The 26,796-nt window shown below is 41.0% G+C and overlaps 1 protein-coding gene across 2 annotated transcripts; it reads right to left on the bottom strand.

Annotated features, from left to right (window-relative positions):
* Positions 1 to 497: 497 nt before the first annotated feature.
* LOC108599930 (protein bric-a-brac 2) lies at positions 498 to 25,974 on the bottom strand. 2 transcript variants are annotated; one of them, XM_033293821.1, is made up of 4 exons: positions 23,920 to 25,974; positions 3,533 to 3,599; positions 2,933 to 3,360; positions 498 to 1,830 (listed from the first exon to the last, which is right to left on the bottom strand). In XM_033293821.1, the coding sequence occupies exons 1-4, from the start codon at positions 25,834 to 25,836 to the stop codon at positions 871 to 873; spliced, it is 3,372 nt and encodes a 1,123-aa protein (XP_033149712.1). In that variant the 5' UTR covers positions 25,837 to 25,974; the 3' UTR covers positions 498 to 870. The 2 variants fall into 2 exon arrangements, with proteins under 2 accessions (XP_033149712.1, XP_033149711.1); XM_033293820.1 differs by having other exon boundaries at positions 2,933 to 3,363.
* Between the last annotated feature and the right edge of the window lie 822 nt (positions 25,975 to 26,796).

A 26,796-nucleotide genomic window follows, 5' to 3' on the forward strand; every position in this document is an offset into this window, starting at 1 on the left:
TTGTGTGTGTACAAATATAATATTTGCTTTATAAATTTACGATATTACAATTGAAAGGTGTGCGGCTGGCTTATGTACGAATTGAGTGGAAATTAACATTAAGTCGATGTCCTACAGCTATGGAAATTTGTACATTATTTACAATTACATTTGGAAATACATTAAATATATATGTATGTTATGTTATATATACGCACTATATATGTATGCATGTATGTATATGTATGTAGTAGTATATGCAGCTAAATTAGTATCGTATATTATGTAGTATCAGTAATATATAATTACTGGCTTAACTATTTAAAAGACAACATTGCGTATGTGTAATATGCATATTTATGGGTAGTATGTGTGTTTGGGTGTGTGCGTGTGTGTGTAGCTAAACTAAAGTAAACTACATTTAAGAAATGCACAAGTCTCTATGTGTATTGTATTTAAATTTAAACGTTTTATTATTATTATTAGTATTATTTGTTTTTGTTTTTGTTTTTGTTCGCGTAAGTGAAAAAAAACACAAAATTAAGGCGCATGCGAAATGAATTTTTAAATAAATAATAGGCGAGATCTTATCCTTACAGGAAAGTTCCGAAGTATGTATGTGTGTGTTTGGGTGTGTGTGTATGTCTGTGTTTGTATTTGGAGTAGGTTCCATGGGGCATGCTAAGATTACGTTAATACTCATACCGTTACGTACTAAGCCTAGACCTAAGCATAAAAACCAGTTAGCAACTTGAACTAAGCACTTAGCAGGCTAAACACTAAACGTTGGGGTTTTAAAATAGCAGTCCAAATATATATGTTTATTTGTATGTATGTGTGTGTGCGTTGGCTGCTTCAGAAGTAGTCAACGCCTCAGCCAAACCGCTGCAATCAATCCTCATGCGGCAGCTCTGTGGCCTGCTGCTGCTCCAGCTTGATCTTCATCAGCGGCGACTCACGCACACCCGCCGGCGCATAAGCAGCCGCAGCAGCGGCGGCGGCAGCAGCTGCGCCCGCGCTGGCATCGGAGCTGGCGAACAGCTCGCTCATGTCCTGGCCGGGAAAGAAGTCCTCGAAGCGCGGACTCTTGTTCACCGACTTCTGCAGCAGCCCATTGGCAATGGCCTCGAAGTCAATGCCCGCCGGCAGACTCTCCAGAAAGCGCTTGTTGTACGCATAGTTGGGATGCTCCTTGGCGGATGGATGCTTGCCGTAGTGGGAGGAGTAGGGCGAAACGGCGCTGGGTCTGCTCGAGGAGGCGCCGCCGCCATGCGACATTGCCGACTTGCTGCCCGCGGACGATGAGTTCGAGCCACGCGACTGGTTGCCATACTGACGCGCCTGCATCGCCTCCTTGAGCTCGCGATCGCGCGACATTTCGCGCTCGCGCTCACGCTCACGCGACAACTCGCGCGCATAGCTGGCCGCACTGGGATGCATCGCGGCGCCAGCGCCGCCCGCATTGCCATCCGCGCCGCGCTGATGTGCGCTCTGCTGTGACTGGGGCATCAAGCCCGGCAGGCCCATCAGTCCCAGCGCACTCAAGTCCGGCAGATTCTCTGCGCCGCCGCGACGCTCGCTCTGCTGATGCTTGGCCGCCGCAGCGGACACCTGATCCTCAATCTCCGAGCGCTGCAAATACGCTGGCGACTTGTACATGTTCATGGACTGTGCGTGCGGCGACTGCTGCTGCTGCTGCTGCGACAAGATCTGTCGACGCAGCGTCTCCGTCATCGAACTCAGCGGACTGCCCGCTGGAGGAGCCAGCACGGCATTCTGTGCCGCCATTTTGGCAGCGGCATTATGATAGCCATTGGCGGCTGCCGAGCTATTGCCCGAGCCAAAGTGTGCCTGAGAGTTGGGGAGAAAAGAAAACGTGCAAAAATAAAGGTCAGTTAGCTTAGGAAGTTAATAACTCCTCAGTTAGATTAAGATAATTTCAAATTAATAAATATAAAGCCTCATCTACACTCTTTAGGGGAACGCGAGCAGAACTAACATGGACATCATACAAGGATCTGGGCATGCCCGCAGTGAAAGACGAAATAGACAAGCAAAAACTCTCAGCCCACCCAAATCCTCTCGCAAGTGATTTGACTGGGGTCTTCCAGCAGAACCCGGCTACAGCGCATCGACCATCCAACCCAGAAATAATTTGTCAGGGCCATTTCTCATCTATATGACTGATAGTTAAGTTATAGTATAAGATTTGATACACTTATTGTTGGTCTCGTATGAAGAAGATTCAATAACAAAAAACAAAGCAATAAAAATATATATATATAAATCTACACTATCTGACAAGTCAATGTGGACATTAACTTAGTTGATCATGGTGTATAAAGGTGCAAACTACTCAAAAGTTGTGTTTTGTTTATCGAAAATAATTTGAGTTCATATTCTGAGTGAACTAATTAATTGATAATCAATTATATTAATTTCAGAAAATAATCGTTTTGATTTTTCTATGTGACAATCCTATGAAATATTTCCAAATACTACTACTAACCCAATATTATTTTCAGATTATTTACAAGAAAACTAGAACAAATAGAATATTAATAAGCTGAAAGCTCCGTGTAGTGCTTGTCGATCTCAATTTTAAGTTTGATTTTCAAAGTTCTTACAGTTTGAATTAGGAACTTAAAAATCATAAAGACTATGAATCAGATCTATGCATAAGCCTAAATGTTTTCTAAAATTCAGTAAAAATTATATTTGCGAATTGCATGCACAGCAGATATTTGAATTGAAAATTGTAGTTGCTAAATGTTCACTGTATTTTGAAATTAACCTGAGCCATGACATCATTATCATAAATACAACAGCGATTAAATATATAAGTTTTCGCTAGAAATTAACACCTTCTAAATATGATAAATATGAGCTCCGAAATTAACATAAATATAAAAGGCATTAACTAATTAAAATTCAGCAATTTAAAAATACTTACGCCATGCGCCTGTCCATTGGCATACTGATGTGCGCCCATATCCTCCTTGATCTCGCGATAGTCGCGGAACACCACCGCCTTGATGACGCTGCGAATGAGCTCCTCTGGCCACATGCCGAGCAGAATGCGCTGGGGGCGTCCGCGCGCCTTGGGCCGCGGGTCGGTGCCGCCGTCGAGCGAGGGTCCCAACATGTTGTGGACGCGATTGGCGTAGAGCACAAACGTAGGGTAGGGTATGTCGTATTTGCGAGCGGCCTGGGAGAGCGAGAGCCCCTCCTTGAGCACACTGAATATGGCCTCGGCCATGGCTTCGGGACGCCAGGACTTGAGTGGGCCGCGCTCGCGGAAGCGCAGTTGCTGCACCAGATTCTGTTGGTTGGTGTTCCAGCATTTCTGCCACATGGACTGCAGCTGATACTGGTAGCTGTCTGCTGGTGGAGCGGGTGGCCAAAGTCATAACGGAACAAAAGAGAAAAGACAAAGGTATTCCAACTTAGTTGACATGTTAACCGGACCGGAGTATGCTAATTGGCCAGTTTAGGACAGGACAGGAAGCTACAACTAAATCTAAGACTATGTGTGTGTGTGTGTGTCACTTACCCGCCACAGATGTGCCTGTTGCAGCAGGTCCCATCCAGCCATGTCCGCCGCTTTCAATCATTTTGGCCTGCTAATGCAAAGAAGATAAGGAAAAATGTTTAGTTGTTTAGTTTACAGTTTGGCGACAAGGCGAGAGCGAGACAGAGTGAGTGCGAGAGCGAGCAAGCGAGCGCATGTCGGCCATAAAAGTTTATTAATGCCATAAATGTGGCCTAAAGCATTTGTGTATGCTAAAAGCAGCCAAAGCCAAAGCCAAAAGGCAAAAGGCAAATTAGTATACAAAGTTGGCTGCCTCGCACGCTTTTGTCTAACTGTTTGTCGGCCTTTTAGCATTTTATGGCCACAAGGCTTCCAACATACACAAAACTATTTATTTATTGCTATTATTAGATATTCAAACTGCGCGCTGATGTTTGCCGCAAATTAAAAGCAACTAAAGCGAAACTCTTGACAAGTAATTGAGGCTGCTTTTAATATTTATTAATAAACTCGTGCTTCACTGTTGTTTCTATTTTTTTTTTTAATACTTTTCACTTTATACTTTTTTGCCGCAGCTAATTTCTTGAGTGCGCGCCCATTCCCCAATCAACAGCCCGACGAAATACGAAATAAAAAAGTTAAATTTGATGCACGTTTCGTGCAGCGCCGCCGCCGCCCACTGTTGACCAGGCCTAGACTCAGGCTGAGGCTCAGGCTCAGCTCGTCAGCGGCCCAACTGCACCAAAGCCATGCATTTTATATGCCAACAACAGCAACATACAAATTATGTGCAGCAACAACAAAAGAACACTTCATATAATGCTAGTCTTAAATATTTGAATCTAGGTGCCCGGTAGCTCGTACTATCCATGGTCATGTTGGATTGGATTTGTTAGACGACGTCGACGACGACGTCGAGCTGCAGCCATGTTAAGGAAAAAGGTCATAAAATGTATGAATAATTGAAATTGAAAAGTCGGAAGCATTTTTACATTTTTGTTTTTGTTCTTGTTGTTGTTTTTTACTGGCAACAAACACACTTAACAAGGCCCTGGCATGTGCTAACGAATGCGAACGCTACTAACTCCCAAACACGAGAGCGAGAGCACGCCCAGCCCCAAAAACAAAATGGCGTTAAAAAATGCTATTTTATGTAAAACACTTTGTTAATGACGCGTCAAGCATTTCAAGTCGTTTGCCTATTGTTATTTGTTGTAGCCGCTTGTGTAGCTACAGTTTTTGCTATAATAATATGCACATAAATCAGTGGCAAGCACATTTAAGCAAAATGAAATTATTAACAATTACTACAGACATATGCGAGTGCTAAGAGGTTTGCTTGGATTTAATAGCGAAAAAGAGTTGAGCTCAAAAAATTCAAGACAAATTGAAATGTAACTCTCAAATTTTCATAGTTTATATTTTAAAAGTCTAAAAATTACATTCCTTGTTTTATAGCCATTTTTAAAAGCTATAGTTAAGCAAAGCCTCGATTTAATCGTAGTAAACATTAAAAGCTTTCAATGTTGCTGCAATGCACATTCAAATTTTAAGTTTTCCTTTCATATCTTTGCCTTAAAACAATTGAATATTTTGGAATTGACTTGACGCTTGGCGTGCCTATAAAACAAATTTTATTGCTATACTATATACAACTTTACAAGCTCATTAAAACCTTAAGCAGAGCACTGGAGCCATAACATTGCATGTATCATAAATAAATATAAATTCGCTTTAGTTTTTGTCATTATTACACAATTGGAAATGAGAGTTCATTAGTCACTTACATACATCATAAATTCGCTAGTCATTTGCCAATGCATTATGACAACCTTTTAACCCCCAGAACTAAAGCAGCAGCAACAACAACAATTTCTAACAATTATAAGAAATACACATATAGTCTACGCTACAATACACGCGTATATAAAATAAAATATTGCTAGCTCTGCTGCTGCTGCTGTGCTCAAAAATGTTTAATTAATTAAATTTTCAATTCCCCCGCTAGCAGCAGCAGCAGCAGCAGCGGCAACAACAACAGGAACAAGTGACTGCTACGACGGTTTCTCATTCTCAACAAAAACAAATTTGAAGCGTGCGCGCATTCAACTTTCTTTCAACTCATTTAATTTAATTTGCGGCGCTTTGCTGCTCTTGTTGTTGTTGCTGCTGCTGCTGCTGTCGTCGCTGCTGCTGCTGCGGCTCATCGTCTTCTTGTTCTTGCCAATTACTCATCGTGTGCACGCCCCATTCACATAATAATTTATTTAATTAACTTTTCCGCTGCTACAAATTTCTATAAAAATTTATTGATTTTTGTTTTGTGTGGTTGCTGCTGCTGCTGCTGTTGTTGTTGTTGCAATTACCCTGCCTTATTTTCCATATTTTTTATACCTTTTCATCTAAGTCTATATATAGATGGGTTTCCAAGTGTGTGTGCGTGTGTGTGTGTGTGCATTGGTAATAAAATATAAATTTATAACATGCTCTCCCACTCGCTATTGCCATCAATCCAAATGCATGGTCCTGCTCCTGTGCCCTTGCCCGCCCATCCAACGCCCACTAACGTCTTTCAACAGCCTTCAAGTTTTCACTACTTTCTATGAACCGTACGCCCATCCCGCCCCCACAGTCAGCGCTCGCCATAAAACCCGTTGGATTCTAATGCAATTTTAATTTTATTTTTCAAGCGCGCACATAAACTCAACTAACCCAACCAAACCAACTAGCAACCAATACTGCACTACAGGTTGTGTGCGTGTGTAAGGGTTTGGCTCTGCCAGAGCGAGAGAGAGAGAGAGTGGGATGGGGGGCTGGGTGGCAAGACTATAAACTAAGTCGCGCCAGGCGGCGCCTCGTCCTTGTTTGGCTGCCTCAGAGAGAAACTTTGGCTGTAGTTTTTGTTATTTTATTTTATAAGGAATATGTATGTATGTATATGTGTATACCGCCTCTCTATTTCTTATATTATATAACACTTTATTTATTATTCATTTTCGATTCGTGTTTTTACCGTCGCAGCACAATGACGCCGACTGCGACGCCAGCAGCGGCGTCTCAAGTTTGTTATTTCTCTTGTCTGCAAGTTGCTCACCGCAAAGCAACCCCCCACCCCCCCAAACACCAACAGCAACAGCAGCAGCAGCAGCCACCACGCAGCTTACTCAACCCACCACCCACCAGCAGCAGCAGCAGCTGCTAGAACATTTGGCTGCTGTCTTTGGGCTGCTTTTGCTGAGCTCCTGCTGTTCCATAGCCTTCACTACTACAACTAGCACTAGCAACTACTACGCGCGCTCTCTCTGTCGCTCTTCTCGGGGCAAGCGATTGCTCTTGGCGCTCATTCATTCATTCATTTATTTATATTACTCAGCCAGCCAACCACACGCACACTACAAGCGCCTTGCAACGTCTGCTCAGCACCAGCAGCAGCAGCAGGCAAAATCCTTGGCATGTTTTTGTCTGTTTCTCTATTCGCGCGTCCTGCAGTTGCTGGTTGGGGGGGCTGGGGCTGGTGGGTTTTATAGTTTTTTTGTGCTCATGCCATTCATTAATTTTATAAGAAGCAATGCTTGGCATAATAAATAATTAATTTAAATGGCACGAGCAACGACTTTGTACTTGCCTCAAGTTGTCGCCAGGCTGTCGCTACATTCGACAGTGGCTAACAAAAGTAATGACTATAAAAACAAGCGCAGTTGCAAAGAAAATATCTTTAAAATAAAATATACATATAAAAAGAGCGAGAGCGAGTGAGACAGAGAGAAAGAGACAGCAATTTTAATAACTATTTTGAGGCAGCAGCTGTTACCAAACTGTTTTAAGCCGCTGTTTTGCTTAACTTATTCAACTCCTTGGTGTATCCAAGACAGTCACACTGGCGGCGGCGTCGGCAGCAACAACAAAGCAACAGCAGCAACTAAATATTTAATAGTATTTTATTGCACGAATTTCACATAAAATATGCATATTGGCCCAATGCATTATTCATGAAATAATGTGAAAAACACATTTCGCGTAGGGCAAAGCCGCAAAAAGCAGCTAAAGCGACCAAAAGGGAGTACAAATATTGGACTGCCACTACTTGTGTTTTGTATGTGTGTGTGTGTGTAATTTCTTACTTTACATACGTTACACATATATAGAGAGTTAAACTTGTAATGAAATGCAAGCAACAATGCAAGCAAAACAAATGCAATGGCACAAGGAGTTAAGTTGAAATTGGAATTGAAATTGGACTTGGACGCAGCAACGTGTCAGTAATAACAACAACAACAACAACAACAGCAACAACAACTGTAGCTACTGCTAAAATAATTGTAGTAATCATAAAAGCAAGTGCGAGTGCATGAAGCTTGTGCGCTCTTACTTGAAAGTTTTTTTTGTTTTTGTTGCAACTCAGCCCAAACAACAATAATTTAAATGCAATAAATAATTATACGCCAAGTGTTGAGTGCAGCGTGCATTGAGGTGTGTCAAGTTGCCAACTAACCAGCAAACAACAACAGCAACTACAACTAGAAATTACAATAAAAACAAATGGGGGCAGTTGCCGACTTCTGACGCCGAGCCCACAAATGAAAAGAAAAAGTGCGCGCAAGCAAAATAAAAATAAATAAAAAATAAATAAATACTTGAGCAGGCACCCTTCAAGTGGCGGCAGCCCCTAACTGTTTGTCTGCCCTTAGCCGCAGTAAAAAAATAAACTATAAATATTAAAAAAATGTTAGTGATGACAAAAGTCGCACAAGTGGAAAATTTCAAACGATTTCTTGTATTTTTGTTAAACTAAACTTGTTTTTTAATTAACTATAAATATTTATAAATTTCATTTGGTCGCAAATATTTATTTAGCAGATTTTTTCTTTATTGTCATCTCCAAGTTGCCACTTGCAACATGCTTGTTGTTTATTATTGTTGTAATTGTAATTGTTGTTGTTACTTTTACGCTATTTACTTTGGCTATTGTTGTTTTCAACTTTGCTGCTGCTGCTGTTGTTGGGCAATTGCAACTTTTGCCAACAGCTTTTGTTGCTCTTGTTGTTGCTTTGTTTCATGTAATTTTATGGCGCCTCTGCAGCGGTTGTTGCACACACGCTGTTTGCTTTGTTTGTTTGTTGCAAAGTAAAAATTAACCTTTGCAAATAGTAATTTATTGTTTTTAGCATGCAGGATAATGAGTATATATAGCCTGACTACTGACTACTGACACGGACTACAACAAAAGCTTACACATTGTTTGCCATTGTAATGACACGGGACAGAGCCAGAGAGGGGGGCCAGCTGGCCCAGCTCTCGGCCCTTGCGTGTGCTTTGGAGCTGATTGAAAGCGCGCTTGGAACACACCCACATGGAAAGATGACGAGTTGTCTACAAAGTGTTAAAACGGTTGCACACAGGCATTAAATATTAATACATTTCGTGCGCTCGAGACTAGAGAAAAAAATACATCACCACACACATATGTATATGTATGTTATATATGGAAAAAGAATAAACGAGAACGCTCATCAGCAACATTATTTATGTACGCGCAAATCTCACAAGTTTAAATAAAAAAGCCATGCATGTCAAGGCATGCCAAGCACATGTATGTGTGTGTGTGTGCCTGTGTGTGTGTGTATGAATAGGGCAGGGCAGCTAAAGTAAATGCCAAGACTCGCGCTGGGCAGAGACAAAGCGCAAATGCCAAAGCAGGAAGCGAGTGCATTTCGGTCAAGCGCACAAATGTATGCTATGCCATTTAACTCACCAACACACAGACACAGAGACAGAGAGACACACTGACAGTCTTGACATGCCTGCACACACACACCACACACACACACACACGCATAGCTAATGCATATTTCAAAGTTTACTTGCGGCCAATCGAAAGATACCAAAAGCTAAAAGCACGCCCTACAAAGAGGCCTATGCACAAACACAACTGCAAACCCACACACACATGCATACATATGTGTGCACATGTATGCCTAGCGTATGCATTCGCATAAACCCTTGAAATAATATTTAATATTTAGAGAGACATAAATATTAAATGAACGCCGCTATGTTACTTAGCTAAATCCAATGCTATGCAAAAAGGCTCCAGCCCGCACCCCCTCCCCCTGCAGAGCTCCTGCCCAAACAAGAATTACAGCCCGAACAACATATGACGCTGCAGCTGAATATAAAAAGTAGTAAAAACAGCAAAGCAACTGCAACCGAACTACATATAATATGAGTATTTTACAGCTCTATGTGGCATGCCCCTTTCTTTGGGGGCAGGCGAAAAAGCGAAAAGCGAAAAGCCTTTTGCCTTTTGCATTTGCGAGCGCGCACACAATTTTAGTTGGCAGTGTTGTGCCCTTTGGCTTTGGTTACTTTTACCTTTTTCTATTTGATACCTTTGGGAAAGTTGAGTTGAGTCGAACGAACGAACGACGGGGCGTCGAACATTTGCTGTGAGCCTCATATGGAATTCTTATGAAATATGCACAGCCTCTGTAATTTCTTATTTAAAATGCCATTAAATTTTTTGAATAGCCGAGAGGAGAGAGAGCGAGAGCGGATGAGTCTAAAAACAGAGCACTCTGTGCCCTGTGTAAAATAAAGCGCGCAACTGCACACAGCCATGCAACGTTCTCTAGTGTGGTGTGTGTGTGTGTGTGTGTGTAGCGACCAGGTTAGACAAATATGTTAGGTCTAGTTGCTGCTGTTTGAGTTGCAGGCCATGTGGGAGTCGGGTTCGAGCTGAGCTCGCTCGCCAGTTGCAGCAGCAGCAGCAGCAGCAGCAACTTTTAAAATGCATATTTGATTGTATTTTCGCTTTTTTGCCTCTGCCACTAGCAACGTGCAATTAATGCAAGCAGCATATGCAAATACAATAATCAAATGTACGTATGCGTATCATTAAAGTGCCAAAAACGTTGCCAACTTACTGCAGACGACGCATGCAACATTTATTGCCACAATTGTCACAGACAGAGGCACATGGACAGCTGTCACAGCTGCAACAGCAGCAGCAACATGCAAATGTATTTTAGGCAAGTTAATATTGATTTGGTCAAGCGATCGCGTTGCGGCGCTTTGCTTAAGATAATTAATATTGTATGCATGTGCGTGTCCATGTGTGGCCATATGTGCATGTGTGTGTGTGTGTGTGTAACATCATTACATATGTAAATACATATGCGGTTGCCTGGCCACAAAGCTCGATTATCTCTCTCTCTCTCGCTCTGTCTCGCTGTCGCTTTAACTCTCCCTTAGTCTGTAGCTGTCAGATTGATTTGCAGATTGCGGATTTCTAAAATAATTACAAATACAAGGCACTGTACATTGGATTAAATTTGCATTAGAGCCCGCTGCCAATTAGCTCTGGCCAACTGACCAGACCAAACTCCATGCCCATTTGTGTGTTCCAGCTCATAAAAAGTTTGTTTAGCTATAACATAATTTTCTCAACATATATAAAATTAGCTTATGTTTGGATTTCAATAAAAGCCTTGCGAACATTTGTGCCTACAAAGTGTGCACAGCAATAATCATAAGAACAACAACAACAATTTATAACAATAACAACAAAAGGCTGCGTCACTTTTATTTGTTTCGCTTCGAGTGCAGGAAATTGTCTGTAGCCCATTTAAAAATAAACAATAATAAAATAAATAATTAAGAAATATATTTACGCTCTGCGCGCTTAATGATAAACAAAACTCGCTGCGCCGCATTTCAATTTAAATTAAAATTTTTCAAAATAAAAAATACATAATAATGTTAAAGCGGCGAAGAAAACGCATTACATAAACGCTCGAAATAAAACGTTTTGTTGTATTTGCTGTGCTGTGCTTGCTTGAGAAGAAATCATATTTAATAAATGAATCATTTCATTTCATTTGATTTCGTTTCATTTTGGTTGTTTAACTAAAGCAACACGCGCAGCTCAAATTAATAAGTTAAATATAAAAAAAAAAAAAAAATTCATTCGTTTTTTGTGTGCGCTTTTGATTTGTATTTGCGTTTGTTATTTTTGGACACGCACCGAAATAAATCAAATACAATCTGCTCGAGCTAAACTATATTAAGCACCCATCGAAATTGTTTATATTAGGGGCGTGGTCAGTTGACTAAAGTTGTCTTTAGAAATTTACAGATCTCGCCCCGGAGCTGCGACGTTGTGTCTTTAATATATTTGTGCTTAATAAGCGCTTATATATAAATTTTTATATATTTATATTGACTTAACATCATTTTTTATTTATTTTTTTGCACGCTTTATAACAAACAAAACGCTCGATTGTTTTTAGTCTGGCCTTTTATTTATTTTTAATGAGCGGCAGCGTTAAGAAGGGCGGACAGGGCGCGGCTGATGCTGTTGCAAAAGTTTAAATAACTTTTAGTGTCTGTTTGCTTAAAAGTTTTGTTTGTACCCCACCCAACCCCACCGCCCACCGCTCAGCTCAGGCTACAAGCTCATGCGTATACTTTATTTTATTATGGCACTGCTCTTTCTCGCTCTCTCACTCTCTCGCTCGCTCTCTGTTTGTCGAGAGTGCTTTACGTTTATTTTCTTTATAAAGTTGTATATATTTTTATGACACGCAAATTACAGACAATGCGTCAAAGGCACTCGTCAAAAGCGGTATGTGTGTGGCGGGAGGGGTGGGGCAAAAGTAAAAACGATAAAAAGTATAATGCATAAAAGTTGGTTATAAAGCAGGCTTTGGCTTTAACCCCCAAGCTGATGCAGTTGTATATATATAGATGTCAGCTGTAGTTCTCCGATCAGCATACCAACTAAAGGTTAACGCTGAATGCAAAACGAATGGCGACGAATTCAAATTAAGAAAATTTACTGTGTAAACTTTCAGAGATAATAATAAAAAAACGCTGCTCGCTGCAATTGCCAAAGCGAAGCGGAAATCTTAAAATCCACGCATTATTATGACTAACGACACTAAATTTTCAACACAAACGGCACATAATGCGCTTGTGTGCGTGAGTGTCTGAGTCTGTGTGTGTGTCTGCTTAATGAGTTATCCTTTTATTTATTGCACAGCAAATTAAATATGGTTCTGCATAAATTCTCAAAACGCACACAGTGCGTATTTTATCGATAAGTCTGGCAGCCAAATAAATAAATTAGCTGCGTGTGTGTGTGTGTGATTCAGCAGCCAGCAGCACTACAGTTAACAGTTAACTTGCTTTGTAAGCGCTGATAAAAGCAAACTTAGAGCTAGCTGAACTTCAGCCAGTTCAGCTGGCATTGAACGCAAGAGCGGAGAGCGAGAGCGAGAGAGAGAGAGAGGAGAGCGCGCCCGCATGCTTGAGTGCAAAGCTTTGCTTAAGAAGCGCAGCGTGACAAATGCTCAATGCTGCGCTCTCGCTCACGCTTCATCGCTTCGTCTCTTTTCGGCAAAGCATTTAAAACATTTGTTTGGCTTATCTCTCAAATCGAAGTTTTATCGCTTTGTCTTCATTCCCATTTGCATGGCAACAACAACAGTTAGTGTATTCGCATTTAAAAATTGACTTATTAATTAATTTATGCAGACACGTTTTAGTTTTATTATTTTTAAATCTGTGTAATTTGCTTTTTATGTTTATTATTTGTTTCACAACGCCACGAAGAATCTTTTGTTGTATTTGCTTTTGGCAATTTCTCGCCATATAGTATATATATTTATATATATCTATAGACAATTTATTTTCATGTCTTTTGGATATGCATACATATGTATGTATGTATGGCAAGCATATATATTATTTTTTTTTGGCCATTGAAATTGAGCATAAATTAAATTTGTCTTATATTTGGCTTGAATTTAGAAAATGCCTTTGCTGTTGTTATTTTGTTTCATTTGTTTGCTTGTGAATTGGTTTTATATTTTGGCTGTGAGGTTTTATTATTTTAAATTTAAATAAATTAAACTTTATTAGTAAAAATTGACGCACTACAACAACAACGAAAGCAATGACAAACAACAAATTATAGTTTTGATTAATAAATGGAGGCTAAGCTTAGCTACTTTTGGGTAGGCGTGGCACGTTGGTGGGCGAAAAGCGATTTGTATGCATGTGGTTTTTTATTATATGTATTATTTTTTTATAGCCGATCATAAAAGTTATGACAATTTAAACTTGCTTTTGTTATAAATGTTATTAAATGTTATGAAACAAAAACAATTGAATCACTCGGAGTTGGCTGCAACAAAAATTGGAAACTGAAAAGTTTTTTCTACCTCTTCATTATAAATAGATAAATAGATCGCTTATGCCTCATTAGGTCAACCTCCCCCCTGCGGTTACATAATTAGCTCAGCTCTCATAGCAACAATAACAACGACTTTTGGCAAAAGCGTATCAATCAAAATGCCGCTATTTTTAAGCTCCACGAACTTTGATTCGATTAGACAGACGCCACACGCCGTCTCCAATGCAAATCAGCACAACAACAACAGCAACAACAATACAACTAATTCTCACTAATAGAAGTGAAAAAGCAACAATAATAACATTACACACAAAACTTAGCAGCGAGCTCGATCTATGCGCTCTCTCTCTTTCTGTAGCTCGCTGTCTCTGTCTGTCTGGCCAGCGGCAAATGTGTGCGAGTTTATTAAAATAAATTTTAAACATTTCGTTGGCCGTTTGTTATTCTTGCTTGTTGTTGTTGCTTTATTTTTATAACATTTGCGCATGCGCGCAAACTGCCAAACGAGCAAATTAATAATTAATGCAAATAAACACAGAAATACAAACAGACGGACAGACTGGCAACAACAACAAACATTTGTTTAAATAAATGCAAAGCGTTAACGACCACTAAGATGCTTAAATTATAAAAAAATACCCAATTTCATATTAAATTTAAATAATAAAACAACATTTTGACTTCAATTTTCGCTCAACTGATATACCCCAAGCCAGCGTAGAGTGCAGGGTATAGAAACGTGTCGCTAATCTGTCGACTGGCCAGAAATAAGAACATATGTAATCGAGATTTGATTAATAAAGTAATAATTTAAATAAATATTATTAATAAATAAAGATAAATGAGCACAGTCACATGCAAATTTAAGTTTATTTCTTGTTCAACGATTTTTAAAACGCGCGGCTTAGTTTCCGTTCAAAGTCTTTTGAGTATGTGAAAAAACATAAAAATAAATGCCACAATTGAAAATGCCAACTCATCGTGACACACTTGGAAAATGCTCAGCTCAAACTATCATAAAAAGAAAAACAGAAATAATAATTACAAATGTAATTCGAAATAAGTTTCGTAGGCCGCACCCTCAAAAGAAAACCACAACAACAACAACAGCGATAAAAGCCATTAATTATAACTATAAAAATTACAATGCAAGAAAAAAAAAAAGCAAGAGAGAGAAAGAAAAAATGTTCATATTTTATTATTTGCTGGCATTTCTTTCATGCCACTCTCGCCCTTTTACATTTTATATATTTTAATTACAGGGGAGCTGCTGCTGCTGCTGCTGCTGCTGTTGTGTTTTTTTCTTCTTCTTACTCAGCTTTACAGCATTTTTTTCTTTCATATTTGGGAATTTTATTAATAAAATTTTCCTGGTTTTAATGACTGGCTGGCCAGGCGTTGGCATTCAATTGATCTGAGCACCTGTGCTGTTTATTAAAATACATTTAATTATAAGATAGCGACAGCCATAATTCCATGCACTATATATTTAGTTAGCCACTTAATTAGAGGGGGCGCTGCATTATAAATTGACCGAGTATGACTATAGATCATATATGCAAATGGAAATTCAATACGCCTGCTTCCTTTTAATCGAGACACGACATCTGAACAATTTATTATATCATTATTAAGTGCAGCTCTCCACACTCGACTTGAGTTGACTCACAAATCTTGGCCAACACACCCCAAATACGTCGCTAATAAACCAAATTCATTTAAAAGTCCAAGACATGATTCAGCGCAGCGAAAATCTTCAACAAGTTTGCTTAGTCAATGTCTCATTGCAAACTACAAATTAAGAATTCAATTTGAAATAATTATGCACATTTACATAAAAAATATTTTAATCGGTCGAGTTCGTGCAAAGAGACGAAGCACAACAAAATTTGTATCTTGTAGTTGCGCGCACAGTTCAAAGACCTGTACCAGAAATATATAAAAAAAAAAACGACTCGTATAAACTGTGTGTAATTAAAAAATGTTATTTGCATTGTTTGTCAGGCAAAGTATAAAATAAAAATAACTAAATAGTAAATTTCGCATAGAGACAGCAGCAGCAGCTACAGATACAGATACAATTGTATCTATGAGGCTGACGCAGCTTATTTCTCACTCGACTTCATTGTGCAACACAAGACACATATTTAATAGCATAGCATAGCATATAGAATATATAACATGACATAGACATAGACACAGAGACATAGACCATTGACCAACTTGGCGTCACTTTAGCTGAGCGCTCGCAATTATGACTCAGGCCCAAACTCACACACACATAAATTTAATTATAGCTCTCTGCACAACAAAATACAGAAACAAAATAAAATAATTTAGTATCGCTCTCTAGCAGCGCGCATCGGGCGAGAGCGATTGTATATACGTTATATATAAAAAATATTTAATTAATTATAGCGAACATGAAAACTAAACTACAATTTATTCCTGGAAACTCACACACATACAAATGTTGGTGTGTGTATGTGTGTGCGCAAGACAAATTACGCCAGCTTATTAGAAATATCTATAGCTGAGCTGGTGTGTGTGTTTGTGTGTGTGTGTGTGTTTGGTTGTAAACACAAAATAAATTTCAAACTTAAGTTGCAAATGTGGCGGATGAAAATGTGTTGCTGCTGCTTTTTTGTTGAATTAGTTATGCTGCCAAAATGTTAAGAGAAATGAATTTGTTGATTGTCAAATATAAATTACGACTTGGCTATGAAATTTATATTTATGCAATCAAATAAAACTACAGTTAGTTCATAAACTCAACGAACAGTGGCACACATTGAACCTGCGTTATCGTTATCGATAGGTTATTACTCAATTGCAAGCATATTTTTTTAGCAGGCAGTGTATTCAAGAGTGCGACACGGCCTTAAAAACCAAAAAACATTTAATAAATTAAATGAGTTGTGCTTTGAAAAGCGATTTGTGCGTGTGGCTTTTGAGTCAACAAAAAAATTAGCTAACATTTAATTTACTCACACATATTTAGTTTCTTTTTTTCGTTGTTGTTGCTTGTTGCTTGTGTGAGTCTGCGGCACACATTCGCAATGGATTTAAATTTATTGGCATAGGCTGCTGCCGCTGCTGTTGTAATTAATAAAGTAAATTTTTGAAACTCACACACACAGCTAAAGCGCGACAGTGTAATGAATGAATGCTGCAGCACTTGCCACATGTGGCAAATAGGCGCATGACAAACGTCTGTATGTGCAATTAGCAAGCTGCTGCTGCCACCGCGTTGCATGCTGCATGTGTCTTGATAAATGTCTTTAGCAAAAGCAAAAGCAACAACAGCAAACTGTGCAAATATTTGACAAAATACAACTATAAATATTGCCAAAGAATTAATGCGGCAGCGCCTGTCGCCGCCAGACAAATAGACTCGTCGCACACTGACACCAAAAAGTGCGTTGACAGCAACAACAGCAACAGCAACAGCAACAACTTGTGGTAAGGGACTTTGGCAGCTGGCAACATCTTTCGCTATTAACGGTGTCAATTTAGCAACGGGGCGTGGTCAGTTGCTTGTTGCTGTTGCTCTGCTGTCTCTTGGCTGTTTATCTTTTGTTTAAGCATTTTCCTGCGCTGCTATTGACTTGAGCGCTACAGTTAAATAAATATTGAGTTGAAAAATGTATTCGTTAAACAAATATTGTAAATACGTTAGTTGCTGTTTGCACGCCAAGTGAGCACAACGGCAATTCTTTTATTTATTTAGTGCTGCATTTGCATTTTTGTGGGACAGAGAGCGAGACGCAGACTTGTGACAGTAAGTGTGACTAACTAATTAAGCAAAGGAAAATACATAATGCAAGTCATATGCCTGGCCCTAGCCCTAGCCATATGCCTATAATAACTAAAATTACTTTCATTGCATGAAACTATAAAATGCTCCCACGCAGCAACTAATAAAATGCATAAATAAAGAAAAACAGACAACAACAAAAAAAAACGAAATACACATTAAAAACTAAAATGGTAACATATGTTTCGCCTTTATACATTATACTTGGATGTACATACACATGTATATCCAATCGTAATAATTACACGCAGCACTAGCAACACACAGACAGAAAGAGAGAGCGAGAGGGAGAGAGGGACAGACACAGTTGATTCGATTTATTTAACAGATCTTCAGATTTTCCAGTGTGCGCAATGCAATGCGGGGGTGCCGCTGCTGCGAGGGTAGCCTAAATAAAGAAATGCATTCAAAAAGGCAAAGGCAAAGGCTCTGAGTATTAAAAACAACAACAACAATATGCAGCAAGCAAAGCGGCAAAGTAAAAGAAATAAATAATGAAATAAGAAATTTTTACAGCGCTGCTGCTGACTTTATTTCTTCATTGTTGTTGTTGTTGCTGCTACAGAGTAATAAATATTGATATGCACACACACACACACATACATATATAACTATATAGTGTTAGTTTTAGCTGAGCCAGCAGCTTGCTGCTTGGAGTCGGGGCGCTGCAACTGGCCAAACATGCCATTTACATGTGTCTGTTTGTCTGTCTGTCTGTCTGTCAGTCCGTCCGTCTGTCTGTTTGTTGTTGTTTAATAATTTACAAATGCATTTTCAGCAGATGTGTTAAAATTCGTAAAGTAATAAAATAACAAATCAAGCGCAAGTTGCAACTTGCATCAAACGAACAATAACAAAAAAAAAAAGGCGAGAGCAAGAAATATGCAGCAATCGACTTCAAAGACTAAATGCAACATAGGTAACAACAACAACAACAGCAACAAATTGTATTTACAGATGCAACTAATAAATAAACATAGCTAAGCAAACGGATGCGAGCGCAACAAAATGTAATACAAAGTGCAATGCACGCTGTTGCACTCGCGCTCTCTGTCTCTCTCTCTCGCTCACTCGCTTGCCACAGTTGTTGCGCTCACTTGAGCTACACTTAGGCGAGCAGCAAACGTAGCTGACGTAAGCCAATTTTACATCAAATTATACGCACACTTGGCGCCAGGCAACAACTAAAGAGAGCGAGAGAGCGAGAAAGAGCGTAGAGAGGGAGGCCACAAAAGGATGCAACCGCAGCGTCAAAGCAACTGGAAAGCGCCCCCACCAACTGCTGAGCTCAAGTGCCCGCCATGGAGTGCCAGCCAGAAGAGTAAAAGTGGCTGCATGGAATGCAAGCCAAAGCCAAAGCCAAATCGAACATTTCCAGTAAATTGCTTTTGCATAAAGACTGCGCCACTTGCCTCCCACTCTACCCCCCGCTTAAAAAAAGGAGCTGCAGCATGCACTATATACATGTGTGTGTGTGTGTGTGTGATTACGCTTTTTAGCTAATATGCTGGCTTAAGTGCACTCGCTGCTGCTTCTTTTTGGCGGCTGCCAATTTAGGCAGGCGTTTAGTCCTTTTTTACGCAGTCTGCGCCGCATATTTGGCTAATGCAAGCAACACAACGATTTCTATATAATTTGTATATTATACTTGTTTCTTTATCGCTCGCTATGTATAGCAATTTTATTTTATTAATTTTATCGCCCACTATAAATAACTGAAACTTTGAGCCAACTTTATGTGGCAACAATGGCGCCTATTTAGTTCTTTAGCAAGCTTTCGCCTTATTATAATTTTCATTGTGAAATGCCAAACTTGAGGCAAGGGCACGGCCTTTACACATTAATTGCCTTTGGGGGGTGCCATCATTGAAATTACAACGCATTATAATGTCGTTTGTAATATTCAAGAAAATTGTACGTGAAAAATGCGCAGCGCTCGGCGAAACAAACAAATTTGTATTCATTTCAATTTATTTTATTTTTGTTTTTTTTTTCTTTTTCTGTTGTTTCTCAGTTGGTTTTAATTGTGTGCACGGCTGTAACAGTAACTTGGTCTTGGCGCAAGTATCTGTAAGATACGCGCATACGCCTTGGCTGCTGCTGCTGCTGAGCTTCAGTTTGTAGCTGTACCTGGTGCTGCTGCTGCTGCTGCTGGTTATAAATATTGTATCGCCTGCACTACAGCTGAAGGAGCTTCAACTGCCAACACCAACGGAACGTAGCGGAGTCTGAGTCTCTGTCTCTGAGTCAGTTACAGTGGGTACTGGTGCTGGTTTGTCTGTTTGTAATTGCGTAAACAACTCGTACATATTTTATATTATATTTTATTGTTTCGCTTCGCTGCGCAGCGCCATAAGGGCAGATACCTATAATTTTCTTATGTCTTTGTACAATGAAAATACAACGAACTGAAACTACAGCAACGGCAATGGCAACAGCAACAGCAATCAGCATAATCATCATCATCGTCGTCGTCGTCATAAAGACAACAGCGCTGCTCTTGTTGCTGCTGCTGCAGTCGCTGCCTGCGTCGCTGTTCCAACTGAACTAACGACACACAAATGTGTGTACCCTACAATAAATGCGGAATAAATAAATAAAATGTAACAAAAGGCAGCCAAATAAATGAAAATATAACAAAACTTAACGCAGCCGTCGTAAGGAAAACAAATGACGTGAATGAAGATATAAATGGATGTGTAAGTTGTATGTGGGGATGTGAATTTATTTGTTGTTGTTGTTGCTGTTGTCATTGCTGCTGTTGTCTTCAATTTGCTGGCAGTGGGAATTGTCGCTGCTGCGGTTAACGACACCAGTTTTCAGATCTTGGGCCACAAATTAAAATGCAGAGCAAGCAATAATAAAAATAAGTTTTCAATACAATAAATAAAAGAAAGTCGCAGGTGATGATTATAGGCAAATATTAATTTGATAGCCCGCTTCACTTCCGCTTCGGCAAGAATTTCTCGTAAACTCAACTTTGAGCGCTATTTTTACACATTTATGTGTTGGAAACTTTTGGGCTCTGTTGTGCTTATCTCTTGACACAAAAATAACCCAAGCAGCCAGGCAGGCATAGTATAATTTATATATGGTCGGCTTATAAACGTTTTTATTTAAACAATCAGCGTTGGATTGTAAATTGTTACGGCGCGCGTAGATAAATTCTATCAAGTCATTTGCGTCAAAAAAAAAGCCAAAAGAAATTGCTTAAGCACTCGCAAGTGATTAGCCCTCTGATATCGTGTGCGGCTTGAAATTCTTAATAATTTTATTGCAATGTCAGAAAAACAGAAAAAAGAAACCAATTTCAAACTATACAAATATATATATATATGTAGGCTTATGTGCGCCATAATGCCCGTATATAAAATATTTACTAGAATCTTATCAGCGAACTTACTTTTAAAACTCAAATCGACACAACAAAACTTAAGATTACAAAACGCTATTATTATTATATTGTGTATTAGTACTGTCGCGATAAGATCTATGTGGATTTTATTACACGGCTATTTGTTTTTTCTTTATTTATGCCGTGTACGCAATAAAATAAATTACTTATTTATTTTCAAGTGTGCGCTTTATAAATTGTTTACATAACCGAGCAACAAAGAGAAACCAACAAACAGTACCAGAGACTATGAGTTAAAAAAATATCAAAAAAAAAAAAAAAAAATATTGTGCCATAAATTTTACAATACGTTTAAGGGTCTTTGCATTTTGTTAAGTGTTGTAAACGTTTGACGAAATCTTGACCCAATAAAGAGAGAAACGCTTTAATTTTATTAGTCTCAGTCTCGATAAGGCGAGTTAGAAAATCTGAGGCTCTCGGGGTGGCCCTGGTAGCGGCAGCGGCAGCGGCAATTGGAATGCATTTTCTTTTATATGTAAAAAAGGCAAAAGACATAAATTTGATTTATGTTTTTTTGCCTGTCTGCTGCGCTCGAATCAATCAAAATGGTCGCTAATGAGTCGGGGCCGGGGCCGGGGCAGGAAGCACTTGACAAATATCGGCGACCCGAAGGTTTCACACGCTGCTGCCGACTAAAGCTAAAGCTGAGGTCTTAAGATAACTACGCAGCTATGAACTTGCGGGTAGAGTTCAAACGCGCTGGCTGCTTTGCATAAGAAACTTTAAGACAAACCCAGACATATAACAATTATGACTAATGCGGCGACAAAGACGGCAGCACAGTCTCTGGCTCGCTCGCTCTCGCTCTCAAACTTTTTCGCACTTGGCAATTTTCAGTAATTTTCTTGCAAAAACAATAGAGTTGAGCGCTGGCAGACAAAGCTGGCTGCTATAAAATACCCTGTAGCTCATAACCTCATAAAATCAACTGCCAGTTGATAGCAGCAAGAACAAGAGCGACAAAAAGCAAAGTCAAGCAACTCAAGTGAGCGTCGCACAAAATAATGTGTAAACATTTAGAGGGGTGTGGGGGGAGGGGGGAGGGAGAGTTTTGTGAGATGCTGTAGTCCAGTGCCAGCCAATTGCCTCCCACTCGCACTCGCACTCGCACTCGCACTTAGTCGCTCTGTCGCTTTGTCGCTGCTTTTCGCTTTTCCCGTTACATTTGCTGCGAGCTTGGTACAGCAGCGCCTTAAACACTGCGTGCGTGTGCCTGTGTGTCTCTCAATTTCTCTGGGGCTCTCTGTCGCTATCTGTGTGTGTGTGTGTGTGTGTGTGCGGTTCGTTCTATGAATGAAACGCGCACGTGGCTTACACTTGTCCCATAGCGAGTGAGTTCAGAGAGCAAATCGCTCTGTGTGTGTGTGTTTGCTTGTGTGAAAAGTTTGACTCTATTAAATAACAGGCGCACAGTTTTTGGCAGACGCGCCTGCCACCTACGACGTCTGTGTGTCTGTCTCTGTCTCTTTCTCTTCGTCTGCATCTGTGTCTGTGTCTGTGGCAAAGTCTTGAGTGAGTGTCTTGCATGCGGGAAGGGGAGCGCAGGGCTTTCCCAATGACGCTGACAACAACTGTTGGCTAAAATTTCTTTAGCGCACACACCTACGTGTGTGTGTGTGTGTGTGTGTGTGCCTGTGTGTGTGTTGTCGCTTGAAAAAACTTTTGTCTATTTATTGCTTTGTCTGCGCTGCTGCTGCTGCTGTTTTTATTACAATTTCGCTCTTCATTTTGTGTTTTTCAATAAATTAACAAAGCAACAGTAAATTGTGCTAGCAAAAAGATAATTAAGCGCAAAAATGGAAGAAAATGGTTGCCACAGCTACACACACACACACACAGATATCAAATATGCTGCTTACGTTTCTTATTTCTCATTTATGCAGCAGCTGCTGCTGCTGCTGCTGCTGCTTCATATCTTATAGATATCTATTCATATTCATATTCATGAGTTACAGCCGGCGACGCTCATTTATGCATTATTTATGCCACAAATACAAGCAAACAATTTCTATATATATATGCATATATTTAATTTTATATTTTAAGTGCAAACATAACATTCGCAGCTCAATGTCAACAATCGCTTTTCCACATAGCGCCGCAGTCAAGCCACAGTCAAGTCATAAACTAACACAAATATTATTAATAATAATGACAACAGCAACAACAATGACAACAACAACAATGTTGCACAAGCTTGCAGTCGCGCCATAAAGTTTAATCAAAGCCACATTAGTTGCAAATTATTGAAAACACGGCAAGCAAGAAAAAAAAAAAACAGAAAACGAACAGAAAACTGAAAACAACTTGAGGCCTGAGAAATCGTTTGGTTTAAATATTTGCGCACTTTTGTTTGCATTGCCATCAATTTTTGTCAATTGTTTAACTATTTACGTTATTGTTGTCGACTGAGTTAAGCGTATGCGTGCATTGCGCAATTTTTAGTCATTAGCATTAAATGTTGAATTATTTTTCAAGTCGCTGACGCAGCTAATGTCGAGACCTCGCCTCGCCTTCAATGCAGCGCAATTTCTTATACAAATACAGCACTAAATCGGCTTTAATGTGCAATCTACCAGTAATAGAAATAACACAGCAATGTCTCTTTGTACAGTTGGGTAAATAGAAGCTTTAATTGTAATTGTTGTTGTCGTTTTGTTAATGCGGCATGCATGTTATGCACTTGTTGCCAAGTTTTAGTTTTTGCTGCGGGCGCACGCAGCGTATGCGCATTATGCATTAAAACGACTTACGAACTTTGATCCAATGCTAATGCTAATCTGTACCAAATAGCGCCACAACTTGCAGCTAATTTTAGCCCGGCGAGCCTTAAATTTAGATTAGGCCACGCGTTATTTGTTTATTAATTAACACACACTTGATATGAAGTGTGTATATTCCCCAAATCGTTCAGTTCAGTTTTATTGCTCCTCGCTGCATAACAAACAACTCTTTTGTCTATATCAAATATCTGAACTCACCCGCTCCTCCTCGCGTATCATTTCAGCAATTTCCGGTTTGATTTCCATGTCATCATGATGGCTGCCCACGGCCGAGGCGGCATTGCCCACCGCACCACCCGCTGAGGCGGCTTGGCGGCCCGCTGCACCGCCGCCCTGCAGGGCCAAGGCGCTGGCCATCGCGGCATGCGACTGCGCCAGCTGATGCTGCGCCGCCAGCTGCTGAGCTGCAGCGGCTGCGGCATGGTGATGCATTGACGAACTGGATGCGGGCGGGGCGGGGGCATGATGGCCCTGGGCCGCAGCGGCAACGGCAGCAGCCATGTGTGGGGGCAAGGGGGACTGGGGCACGGACGACCCAATGGCGTTGGCGTTGTGGCCTGTGGGCGAGCTTAGAGCTGCGGCGGAGCCATTGCTGTGAGCTCGGCCCGATGGGGGTGGGGAGGCGCGATAGCCGCTGGAGGCGCTGGAAATGGCGCCTGAGCTGGCGCTGGAGCCACCGTTGGTGGCCGAGTTGTTGCCGGAGCTGCTGCTGGAGGCGGAGGACGAGCTGCCCGAGAGATGCGCCTGCAGCGATTGCGGATTGGGCGAGGCGAACGGATTGCGCACTATGGTCGATGTAGTCATGGCCAGGGGCTGTGTGGGCGTGGCCAGCGAGCGTGCTGGCGGCGACTCCACGCGCAGCGGCAGTGGCAGCGGACTGGGCGTGGCATAGCTGCCGTCCCGCGAGCGTTTGCGCTGGCGCTGGTTGAGATCCAGCGCGGACTCGGCCTGCAGCTTGGCTAGCAAACGAGCGCGCTTGGGCTTCAGCAGTGCGGCGGAATCTTCGTCCTCGTCCTCGTGGCGCAGCAGCGCAGCCGCCGCAGCCAGCTCCTCCTCGTCGTCGTCCTCATCGTAGACAGTCATGCGCTGCTCCGGCAGCAAGGAGGCGCCTGCTAGGCCAGCACCAGCGCCAGAGCCAGAGCCGGCGCCAGCACTCACCTCGGCCAGGCCGCGAATCTTGAGCGTCTCGGCCACTTTGAGCAGCGGATTGATTTGATCCTGGCACACATTGATCTCGCCCTTGTACATGAACTCGACCAGCGCCTTCAGATCGCTCCAGTTGACGTCGCGCATAATGATGATCGGATGCTGGCAGGGATTGTCGTAGAAAAGCGCCTGGAAGTATGGCGAGCAGGCGGAGAGGACCATCTTGTGTGCCTTGATCGAGTGTCCCTCGCAGGCGAGTGTCACGTCCACGAAGGACTCGTTCTGCAGCAGCTCGTCGAACACGTTGGTCAGATTGGACTGATAGTTGTTCCAGCGCAGGCAAAACTGCTGAGCATTGCCGCCAGCTGGCAGCGATCCCAACTTGCGTGATCCCAACTTGGCCTCCAGCTTGGCCTCCAGCTTGGGCTTCTGCTCCAGCTCCACAGCTGTGGGCATCACGGAGGGTTTCTTGCCAAACTCGAACAGACCCACGGCGCTCAAATTGTGCGACACCAGCGGCTGCGGTGATGTGGGCAGCGAACGGGATTTCTTGGCCTGCAGTCGGACGCGCAGCTCCGGCTCATCGGGCTCGGTGTGGCCCACCACCTCGCTGGAGGTGAGTGGGCGTGGCGGCGGCGTTAGCGGCTGCTCTGTGACCTTTGGTTTCTCAGCTGTATCAGCGGCTGTGATGCTGCTGCTGCTCTTCAGCTCCTGCTCCTCCTGCTCCGCCTGCAGTTGCTCGCAGAGCGGCTCTGCTGGCAGCGCTGCTGCTTCCGCTGCTGGCTTCTCTGCCTCTGTTTGTGGCTCCACTGCTGGCTTCTCATTTGGCTGCATCTCGTCGTAGGCCAAGTCTGTTTGGCTCTCCGGCTGCTTTTGCAGCTCCGCATTGCTCATTGTGTAGTCATTGGCCTCGAACTGATCGCACTCCAGCTTCAGCTCGAAGTCCATGATGTCCTTAGTCATGTCCATGTTGCTATCGATTGCTATGGTGGCTCTTGTTGGGCTTGGATTTGGCTTAGGCGTAGGTTTGACAAGCTTTGCTCACGCTTAGCACATTATAACGGCAGTTGCTGTAGAAATTTTCAGCTAAAGCGCTGCGGAATAAAAATGGAAAATTAGTGAATATTTCTCTCTATGATTAATTAACGATAAATTAACATAGATGCAAATCAAATGAGCTTCAAATAAGAAAACTAATTTTGATATCGAATTTTAGTTCAAAGTTCAGATAAACAAAAGTTAACTTTTCAAATAAGAAATGCATTCAAATTTATGTTTAATTTTAAGTTCAAAGTTCAATGAGTCAATGCTTGTCAAATATTGATAATATAATTTTTATATTTTGCTAAAAACCAGACTAATAATTCAAATATATATTTTTTACTCATTGTTGTGTCAGCATTTTGAGCATAAATCTTTTTGCTCCAACAACAAATTCAGCAATTCTGGCTGAATTGTCTACAAATTTAAATGTTTTATGAGCTGAAACGGTAAAAGTTGCATGTTGAGCTAATTTATAATGGAAATTTGTTGGGAAATGTTCAATTATTTGTTAGTCATTTGATTTAGATATGAGCCTATATTGTAGCATATTATTAATTTTGTATATATATTTTATTATTTGTTGCTTGTAGTTTGCATTTTGTGGTGGAATTTCGGCGCATTGAAATTCATTTCATTTTGCATGCGCCAGTTATAAATAATTGGATACGTTTTATATTTAATTAAATATTATTATTTATGACTGTTGTTGCCCCGCTTTGCTGGCACATTTGCGTAATTATATTTATTTAAATATATACAATGTATAAATTTAAATTTATATTTATATTTTGTGGTGGGAGCAGCAGCAGCAGCAGCTCGTTTGGTGGAACTTTCTGCTTTAGGGGATGGCGAAATTGTCTCAGTGTGTGTCTGTGATAAAAGACC

Source organism: Drosophila busckii, chromosome 3L, assembly GCF_011750605.1.
Source record: "Drosophila busckii strain San Diego stock center, stock number 13000-0081.31 chromosome 3L, ASM1175060v1, whole genome shotgun sequence".
In the NCBI taxonomy this organism is placed as follows: Eukaryota; Metazoa; Arthropoda; class Insecta; order Diptera; family Drosophilidae; genus Drosophila; species Drosophila busckii.